At 46.6% G+C, this 11,012-nt stretch overlaps 1 protein-coding gene across 1 annotated transcript in view; it reads left to right on the top strand.

Moving 5' to 3' along the window:
- LOC310799833 (protein diaphanous homolog 3-like) overlaps positions 1-11,012 on the top strand; it is a gene marked incomplete at both ends in the record, with an annotated part of 299,639 nt that overhangs the window by 172,951 nt on the left and 115,676 nt on the right. The window contains 4 exon segments of the mRNA XM_083662443.1: positions 604-741; positions 2,057-2,151; positions 5,187-5,190; positions 9,204-9,437. Coding sequence (XP_083518569.1) covers positions 604-741; positions 2,057-2,151; positions 5,187-5,190; positions 9,204-9,437 — 471 coding nt within the window.

An 11,012-nucleotide genomic window follows, 5' to 3' on the forward strand; every position in this document is an offset into this window, starting at 1 on the left:
CTAGAAACTAGCAAATATTTGCACTTGGACCTGGGTGTAAGATATGGCCTGTGGTCTTTTATCACATAACATCCAGCAGATGTGGTTAGAGATCACCTCATCTGCACTCAATTATGTATTGTTTCATTTTGTTTTTCTTTTACAACACATCTAAAATGGGTAAAATGTGTTTTCACTTGAACTACCGGTACATTACATTAGACATCATTCACTATTCATTTTCACTTGAACTATTCATTCAGTCACTGTAACCACACCAGTAAGAAATGTTGATCAATGAAAATTCCCAGTATTTTTCTCTCTCTCTAAATGTAATAATAATTGAGATGGCAGCCCGCTTAATTCATATTTGAATAATAATTTCCAGCCCTACTATGACTAAATATGACTGTATTTATGGGGTTAGCCCACAATATGCTTCAGTAACAACAAAGGAAGACTAACTACTACTGTTATAACTAATAACAATTCCACCATATCCCCAAACAGTACACTTGAGTGAAGCTTTAAGTAATATGCTTACTAAGTGTAAAGGAAAATAATTCTATGATGTGGTGAAATTAAATTATTATAATGTTGTTCTTCCCTCTCCTCATACTGCAGCTGAAGGACACTAAGTCAGTAGACCAGAAGATCACTCTACTCCACTTCCTAGCACAGGTGTGTGAGGAGGAGTTTCCACAGGTCCTCAAGTTTGTTGATGACCTGGCGCATGTGGAGCGAGCGAGCAGAGGTACGGCAGTACACTATCCAAACACATCTCTCTCTCTCTCTCTCTCTCTCTCTCACACACACACACACACACACTCTCTCTCTCTCCCCCTCTCTTTCTCTCCATCTCTATCTCTCTATCTCGCTCAGGTACGCATACCCAATCGTGGTTTTGGTGCATGGCATGTTTATTCCATCTATCTATCTATATCTATAAATTTGGCAATGTGGACTCTGTCTGTCTGTTTGTTTGTTTCAAGAATTTTGTCCGGCCACAGCTATGCCGTTTTACGTGCAATCGGGCTGAAACTTTCAGGAAGTGTAAAGAGTACAAGCTGGATTTTTTAAATTAGGGCAGATTAATTTCCCTAAGGCTGATTGCCCCGAAGCTATAGTTCAGTGATGATGTCACTGATTTCGTCAGTGATGATGTCATCACTGATGTCATACATAGGCATTGGGACATCACTGATGATGTCATCAGTGACACACACACACACACGAGAGAGAAGGATGGATGACCACGTATGGCTACTTGATGCATGGGATCCCACACAGGGGGTCCATGAGATACCCGCCGAACAAGACGTCAGTTACTCCCAACCTCAGTCCACAGTCGCTTCTTTTGAATGGACCCTGGCTGCGTCCGGGTCGGACCCTCGGGTATTTACGGGGTTCGGGCATACCCCCCCGAAGTACCTCTAACGCACACATGGGCACACAAACACGGTACTTTGGCTTATCGGTCAGTGTGTCCAGAGTGTGATGATCACAGGCAGGCAGGAGCACACTGGACAGTCAGAGGAGACTCAGTCAGTCATGTTCTGTGTTCATGTTGCCACAGGCAACGCCCGGGAGGAAGCACTGTGTGTGTGTGTGTGTGTGTGTGTGTGTGTGTGTGTGTGTGTGTGTGTCACGTGTGTGTGTGTGTGTGTGTGTGTGTGTGTGTGTGTGTGTGTGCGCGCGTCACGTGTGTGTGTGTGTGTGTGCGCGCGTCACGTGTGTGTGTGTGTGTGTGTGTGTGTGTGTGCGTGTGCGTGTGTGTGTGTGCATTTGCAGCCATGTGCGCACGACATGTGACGTTAATGTCGCAGCGTGTTACTTGTCGCTTCACCAAAGATGTCAACCACTGCTACATCCCAGCAGGAGGGAGCGAAGAAGAGCAGAGAGAGAGAATAGAGAGAGAGAGAGAATAGAGAGAGTAGAGAGAGAGAGAGAGAGAGAGAGAGAGAGAGAGAGATGAGTGACAAGGACCCCTCTAGGTTTTGTTGCTGCTTTGATAATCTGTGGATAATGGTTCTCCCATGGTGCCTTTCATCTGGCTAACGGTGCTGCATGTCCACAGGCTCTTGGCCAGAGCCCTCATGGGGTGCTGGAGAATCAATGGATCCAGAACCCTCATGGGGTGCTGGAGATCAATGGATCCAGAACCCTCATGGGGTGCTGGAGATCAATGGATCTCTCATCTGATGTCCACGTCTCTCCTTCATGTGGTGTCGTACCATCGTTGTGCTGTTACCATCCGTCTCACCAGTGTGAGATGTGCAAGGCTCTCTCTCCTCTGTCCATAGCCAGTATTCAGAAACACACAAGCACCTTTTCATTTTGGTAAACCACCATGCTCTCTCTTCAGTGGCTTCCTCTTCATCAGGTCTGAAGACACAGTGAAAGGCTGTCTTACATTTACATCCACAGACACTAAACCAAAGAGCTGTGAAACATCACTTGAGCATGAAAACAAGGTTGGATAGAGGTAGCAGCAGTAAGGGGACATTCACACCAAAAGCGTTTTTGGAGCTGCCAGCGTCTTTCTGCAATTCATTCATTCATTTTTCACTCCTACCTTTTCTCTACATTTTCAACTTCGGCTGCTGCCAGAATTGCCAATAATCTGGCTTTCATGTTGACAGTGAACAACATCAAACAGACAAAACTAGCTGGCTACCATCCGTGTGGTCGTTGTGTTCTGATCTGTACTGCACGTGTACAGATCATTGTACAAATATGTTTTGACGGTACGATTTTTTTTAAACTGACATATTTGTGTCGAGTCCACCCCTGGGGATACACAGTGATCGAACCAGGCGTTTTGACGGTACCATTTTTTTTAAACTGACATATTTGTGTCGAGTCCACCCCTGGGGATACACAGTGATCGAACCAGGCGTTTTGACGGTACCATTTTTTTTAAACTGACATATTTGTGTCGAGTCCACCCCTGGGGATACACAGTGATCGAACCAGGCGTTTTGACGGTACGATTTTTTTTAAACTGACATATTTATGTGGAGTCCACCCCTGGGGATACACAGTGATCGAACCAGGCGTTTTGACGGTACGATTCTTTTTAAACTGACATATTTGTGTTGAGTCCACCCCTGGGGATACACAGTGATCGAACCAGGCGTTTTGACGGTACGATTTTTTTTAAACTGACATATTTGTGTCGAGTCCACCCCTGGGGATACACAGTGATCGAACCAGGCGTTTTGACGGTACAATTTTTTTTAAACTGACATATTTGTGTCGAGTCCACCCCTGGGGATACACAGTGATCGAACCAGGCGTTTTGACGGTACGATTTTTTTAAATAATAATAATAATAATAATAATAATGATTGGATTTATATAGCGCCTTTCCAAGTGCTCAAAGCGCTTCACAGAATCATTATTCGTTCACACCATTTGTACCGGTGGTTCGAAGGCGTGGCAGCCACACATCGGCGCTCAACGGCCCCTCCGACCACCATCATTCATGTCTACATTCATACCAATCATACGAGGCAAGGAGGGTTAAGTGTCTTGCCCAAGGACACAACGACAGCAGCTGGGAGGGAGCGGGGATCGAACCGCCAACCCTTGCGTCATTGGCCGACCCGCTCTACCTCCTGAGCTAAAGCCGCCCGTCAGGGGCGGCATATTTCAGGGGAAATATGCAGTGACATATTTCACTGCAGGTGAAAACAAACGGAGCACAAAAAAAACGCTCCGTGCGCTGTGTTTTGTACACAATGGAAGCGCTCTCAACATGATTTTCATAGCGTTCTGACTGAAAAAAAAACGCTTTTGGTGTGAATGTCCCCTCAGGTATCATCTATCTATAATTATCTATTTATCATCTATCTATCTGTCATTTATCTATCTATCTATCTATCTATATCCCACCCTGACACACACACACACAGCAGGTGGGATTGGGTAACCCGTGTGTTGAGTTGCATGGTGCTGGTTGCTGAGTTGGGTGTTGAAAACAGACAAACATGGAGACACAGACTGTAAATGTACCAACTAGGCTGCTGCAGCTTGTAAGCCTTCAAATCCCACCTGTCAGCCCCAGAAACAATGCTCACTTCACAAGACAGGCCTCATACTAAACACACTTGTCGACATACAGTACATTTTATTCTGCAGTGGGTGAGCACAGCCTGGTTTAGTTGAGACTCTGTTTCAGGCGTGTGGCCCTGAGGAGCTATAGGCAGTATTGTGAGCTGAGAGGATTCAACCACATTGACATGATTATCCATTAAGTGTCTCCTGCCTTGCTTTGTGGTTTAGCCAGTGCAGTCAGAGTGATGAGCATCAGGTTTGGAAGTATTTAAAAGGAGCAGACTAAACGTCCTCCTCTGCTCCAGCCACCAGGCGTCATCATCAGGCATCATCATGACTTGCAGTGAAAGACGTGCCACTGCTTTGCGTTGAGTTGCGTCCGATGGCCGCGTCCGAGCAAAAAAAAAAAAATCTACAAGGTTCGATTCCCGACGACTGAAATCAAGATGAGCCGATCGATTTTTCTAGCGGGTCCGTTCAAAAGTCAAGGACGTCACTCACGTTGGCGCAGGTGACGGCGACGCAAACGCCGATAGCGGCGCTCTGACGCGAGCTGCAGCCGGCAGAAGTGACAATGATGAAGTGACCTTCATGCTCACTCTGTAACGTTATTAGATGCTCGGCACATAACGTGTGAGTGGGAGGATTTCCTCCATCACAAGCAGCCCTGCAGTTCCCCACCTCTGCCACCAGCAGTCTAGTCACGCTCGTCTCTCAGGATTTGGCCCTAGAAGAAGACAGATCTGCATATTTTGCTCTTCGTTTTCCACACATCAAGGGAGGATCTGTAGTGGGGAGCCTCTTGTGTGTTGCGTCGCGGGGCCTGTTTGTGACTGAGTATGCGTCGCTTGTGTGCGCTCCTAGTCGGTCTCATTTACGGCACAGCAGGTTGGCAGAGTAATAAAGGGGATGTCAATGGGGGGGGATTTGACCTCTACTAGAGGTTCCCATTATTAATCCTCTAAAACATCCTATATCTATCTCCAAGCCCTTCTGGACCACGGAGACCATTCAGGTCTCCACTGCTCATAAAAAATCACTCGCACTTCATCACAGAGAGAGAGAGAGAGAGAGATAACTCTGAGCGCAAGGCAGACAGCAAAACAGCATTTTGTGTGTGTTTCCTCTGCTCATCCCCTTCCCCACAGGGCAGTCAGTTCACAATTCTTAAGATGTACTGATGACTGATGTGAATTCACGATAGACCGTCTGCATCGTCTGTGCTTGCTGCCTGGAAACACACATTTCTTCCGTGTGTGTGTTTGCTCTGTTTACCAAAGCTTTCCAGCTGCTGTACTCACACTCCGGGTTAAACCCTGCATCAGTCGCGCATGGATTTTCCTCACTTCCCACACCTCCTCTGTGGGAGCAGAAAGTCTTTTGCTTCCTTGATGATATTCCCCTCTACGCCTGCGGGGGTCTCTGCTCTTGGGAAAAAAAACCTGCGATTCAAGGATTGCACAGACAGCTAAGACGAAAGTGTCTCTCTCTCTCTCTCTCTCTCTCTCTCTCTCTCTCTCTCCCCCTACCCCCCCCTCCCTCCTCTCTCCCTCTCCATCCATCAATGCTAGGCCATAATTATTCCTATCAACAGACTGTCTGTCTGGCTTCCTCCCACTGCTGCTGCTGGCTGCCCACTCTCCACTCACAAGATATTGGTATCTGGGTTACTCAGAAGGCCCAGGCTCTTCATACAGAGAGAGAGACAGACAAGAGAGAGAGAAGAGGAGGGGAGGGTAATTAGAATGTAAATGATGTCAGAAGTAACTGTATCAGTCTCTCTCTTTGTTTACGATAACTTCCGCATGTCGATATTATCTAGTGCACCGATCGCACGAGGTGTGCGCGGGGTGGGGCGGGGCGCGTCGCTGTCGTCGGAATAATCGATGATTCAACCTTGAGAGCCTGGTTGTAATTGACTCTCTTAGATTTGATTGGACGATTGATTTGATTGGGCGATTTCTTGCCGGATCGCTAAAGTGGACGCGTCACCCCCCGTTTTTACATTATGTTTCCAATGATTTTTTCTTCCTCGAAATGAACTAGTTGAGAATGACAGAATCCCCGCGTTGTGATGCCGTCTCTCCGTTGCTCATTGCTGCTATTAAGCTAATAGGCTCAGTAGAAGCTATTTTATCTGACCTATCCATCCAGCTAATGTCTCTTAAAATGGCCTTTCCCTGTCTGCTAATAGACTCCGAAAGGAAACCTGTGGACTTTGGAGTGAGATGGAAATTGGAGAGGAAATAACCGGCCGAGCTTTGAATGTTTGCCTCAACCAAGACGAGTTGTGGAGTCAGGCCAGGCTAAATTTTTCACTTAATTACTTAAGTTTTGGCTCTGGCTTTGCCTTTGGAATGACTGTAAGTCCTCTCAAGCTGGTTAATGGTTGAAAAATACTGTTGTGTTATGCGCAAAATCATTAGCAATTCTTATTAATTATTCAGCCTTTCATCTGGTTTAGGCTCCCATTCAACTGGTGCCCTTCTGGCGTCGACAGGCATGTTTTGGTTTTCACAATTTTGGAGACCTCTTGCATGTCTTTGTTGAAAGTGAGAGAGATATCCTAGAGATTAGCTTGCGTAAATAAAGCCTAAATCAACTCAAGACACAAAGCATTATATTTTGGGCTGCGTCAGTGACATATCAATCTGGGAACCCATCGGTTAAAAAAACAACAACAGAAAAAACATTTTTCTTTCTCTGACCTCTGGGGGCAGGCTCGTTTCATATCTGAATAAACGGAACTCAAGGGGCTCCGTCGGCAGCGGAAGAAAATCCCTTTCCGCTCCCTGCAAGCTCTGCCATTGGCTGCAACCGACCGGCTCTGCCCATTTATGGATTTCCTTTCCCTGCGTGTCGCTCTCAAATCCCTCCCTCGCTATGAAACAACAACAACATGGCTAGCTCGTTGCTAGTAGCAAGTAGCAACTTGCTACACGCTGAAAATGGTAAGTTTGACTTCACACTCGGTCACGTCCACTCCATTTTGTTCGGGTAAAGTGAGCGCTGTCATACGGCTTCTCACCACACCGAGCGTGCCGACAGATGTTCGATGCAAGTCGGAAGTCTGTCTCGAGAGATTAGTGAAATATCTTCCCGTAAAGGTCTTTGCACACACAGTCAGATTGTTTTCGTATGCGTGTTTTTTAATCCGTCATCTGAAAACACAGACGGGTCCCAGCTCGCAAAAATCTATTGACTGATGCGAAAAACGCAGAAAATCTAACCTCGTCCGAAAACTTAAATGACGGACATAATTGTCGGACTCGGTGTGTCAACGATGATTGACACAAATTAGGTTGTATTCTTTTCTTTTTTCGTGCGTCAATTTCGGACGAAAATACGGACTTGGTGTGCAAAAGCTATAAGTCTCGTTTTTATTACCTCTATTTGAAGCCACGTTCTGTCCGTTTATGGACAGGTTGACCAACAGTCTGTTCTCCTATAGTGGCGCTCACGGCAATCAACAGTGTTGTTAATGTCAAACACAAAAAGACACGATGCTTCAGACAGAGCAGGCTTGTTAAATAGTCATCCGATCAATAAAGGACAGCGTTTGCTTTTACACTGAGGTTGTTTTTATGTCTGACATCAGCTCAACAAATGCTGCTTGCTGCTGTGTTTTTGGTGTCTACTCTACATTGGCTGCAGGACTAGGCCTATCCAGAGCCGTTTATTTAGAAGAGTCGCAACATCTCCATTCACTCCAATGGACCAGTTTTTTTACTCAAGAGTTCCAGGAAGTAAGGTCCTGGATTAAGCAGCTCTGTCGAGTTGCAGCAAAATGGACAGTTTGTGTTGTACTTTGAAAGTATATATTTTTTTTTATCAAATTGTACATTATCAGCTTTATTTTAGCATGCAAAAGTAGCGCAAGCCTCCTTCCTGGCTGTTCATTGGCTAATGAGTCACGCCTTTTGGTCCTCCACTGATGCCACTCTCTCTCTAAATTGCTCTGGGCCTATCACTTTCAACACATTTGTCTGGGGTTATTGTGTGCAAGTGCAGAGCTTGTGTGTGTCTGTTTGTGCTTATGGCTTAAATGTTTCTGTGTCTCTGCCAAAGCAAAAAAGCCAAATAAGATTTAACGCACACAACAGCTTCTGTGTGTGGGTGTAAAGTGTAGGCAGATTACCACTTTAGCCACACTTTCCTCTACTACACCAGGCTTCTACTTTGCACTTTTTTCCATTTCATTATTTTTAATTTTTTAATTTTGTTTTTTTACTTTTCCAGACAGGCAGAGCCAGCCCCCGCCCCCCTAAAAAAGGCAACATAACCACCAATCAGTTGCTCTGTGACTGTCAGCTGTTACTTTCAATGACTGACTATCAGAGCTGTTACTTTCAATGACTGACTATCAGAGCTGTTACTTTCAATGGCCGACTGCCAGAGCTGTTACTTTCAATGGCTGACTGTCAGCTGTTACTTTCAATGGCTGACTGTCAGCTGTTACTTTCAATGGCTGACTGTCAGCTGTTACTTTCAATGGCTGACTGTCAGCTGTTACTTTCAATGGCCGACTGTCAGCTGTTACTTTCAATGGCTGACTGTCAGACCTGTTACTTTGAATGGCTGACTGTCAGCTGTTACTTTCAATGGCTGACTGTCAGAGCTGTTAGTTTCAGTGGCTGACTGTCAGAGCTGTTACTTTCAATGGCTGACTGTCAGAGCTGTTACTTTCAATGGCCGACTGTCAGAGCTGTTACTTTCAATGGCTGACTGTCAGAGCTGTTACTTTCAATGGCTGACTGTCAGCTGGTACTTTCAATGGCCGACTGTCAGAGCTGTTACTTTCAATGGCCGACTATCAGAGCTGTTACTTTCAATGGCTGACTGTCAGAGCTGTTACTTTCAATGGCCGACTATCAGAGCTGTTACTTTCAATGGCTGACTGTCAGAGCTGTTACTTTCAATGACCGACTATCAGAGCTGTTACTTTCAATGGCCGACTATCAGAGCTGTTACTTTCAATGGCTGACTGTCAGAGCTGTTACTTTCAATGGCTGACTGTCAGAGCTGTTACTTTCAATGGCTAACTGTCAGCCGGTACCGGTGGAGGCATGACCAAGTCCTGAAGGCCATCGCTGAAGCTATCAGCACTGGACTTGCTGTGGGCAAAGCAGTTCCGTCCCTCCCAAGAAAACCATCGCCTTTGTCAGAGCTGGGGAGCAGGCGACCCCTGCCAGAAGAACATCTGCAGGCATCCTGACCTCTGCCAGAGACTTGAACAGCAGCTGAAGTTCCCCAGCCACATTGCAGTCACCACCCTGCGACCAGACATCGTCCTTGTGTCTGAGGCCACCAAACAAGCCGTGCTGCTGGAATTGACAGTCCCGTGGGAAGACCGCCTGGAAGAAGCCTTTGAGAGGAAGCTCTCCAAGATGGCGGGACTGGTCAGCGACTGTCAGCAAGCTGGATGGAGGGCGAGGTGCCTCCCAGTGGAAGTGGGCTGCAGAGGCTTCGCAGCCCGCTCTTTGGCCAGAGCCTTCAGTAGTTTAGGGAATCGAGGGAGAGAGAAAGAGGAGAGCTATCTGCAGTACCACCGAAGCGCCAGAGAGGGCCTCAAGATGGCTGTGGCTCAAGAGCGGAGAACCTTGGAGTCATGGTAGCTAGCTAGCCATCTGGACACGAGCCGGGGTTTACCCCCGGCTGGGTCACCTGGAGGAGGGTGTATAATGTTGAAAGACCCGAAACACCCGTTGATCCCAGGAACATTACTGATGACGTGTCCAGAGGCATCAGCAGATGTATGTACACAGCAATCAGCTGTTACTTTCAATGGCCCACTGTCAGCTGTTACTTTCAATGGCCGACTGTCAGCTGTTACTTTCAATGGCCGACTGTCAGCTGTTACTTTCAATGGCCGCCATCGGAGAGAGGGAAGGGAGTGAAGGGACACACGGTGCCAAAGAGAGGCTGACGATATGAATTTGAGGGAAATCATGTGATTGAACAGTGGTTGTCAGGGCAGAGACACACTGTAGCTACGGGGACTGTTATTTGCTGATATTTATAACTGTGTCTGCTTGGTTACTGCAACTACACAACCCGCCTTCTTTCTCAATCAGGACTTAAAGCAGAATGAAAAGTGCCACCTGACCCTTCTTCTCCGCCACTTGAGTGTGTGTGTGTGTGTGTGTGTGTGTGTGTGTGTGTGTGTGTGTGAGAGGGAGGGAGTGTGAGAGTGTGTGTGTGTACGCACATGCACATCTCCAGCCTGGAGTGAATTAAAAAAAAATCCATTCAACTGGAAATGTGGAGAGAACTTGTACAACTTCTGCTCCTATAAACTTCTTGAATATTTTGTGTGGAGACGTCTCTGTGTGTGTGTGTGTGTGTGTGTGTGTGTGTGTGTGTGTGTGCATGTGTGTGTGTCTGCGTGTGTGTGTGCGTGTGCGTGTGTGTGTGTGTGTGTGTGTGCATGTGTGTGTGTGTGCGTGTGTGTGTCTTTGCGTGCATTCGAGGACAGTATGTGTTCAGTGAATGTGGTTTTTGCCAGTGGTTTTCAAACTATGGTCGGGCACCCCCAGGGGGTCCTTGAGGGCGTTCGAGGGGGTCCCCAGCACCATTTTCACCATAGTTCATCCATAAGTAACACAATGACACAATGTACTACTTTGCTCATGGCTTTCATGCACTTTCTGTGCAGCAAAAATCTTATCAGACGGGGAAATCTAATAGACCCTTTTCACTGTGGCCATTTGGCTCTCAAAGGCAGGATAAACACAGGTGTACCAAACCATTAATTGCGGTTTCCAACTTGTTGGTGTTTCTGGTGCTGGGGCCCCAATTAGTGAGTTGGTTGCACCTGTGTTTATCCTGCCTTTTAGACACAAAATGGCACCTGTGAAAAGGGTCTATTTGCATCAGTTTAGGGGTCGTTGACGTGAAAAAGTTTGAGAACCACTGGTCTATGCTATCAATTCAGTGAGAAGCTTAGCTACAGTACATTGAAGTCCTCTCTCACT

Source organism: Poromitra crassiceps (genome assembly GCF_964638095.1).
Source record: "Poromitra crassiceps genome assembly, chromosome: 28".
Classification (NCBI taxonomy): Eukaryota; Metazoa; Chordata; class Actinopteri; order Beryciformes; family Melamphaidae; genus Poromitra; species Poromitra crassiceps.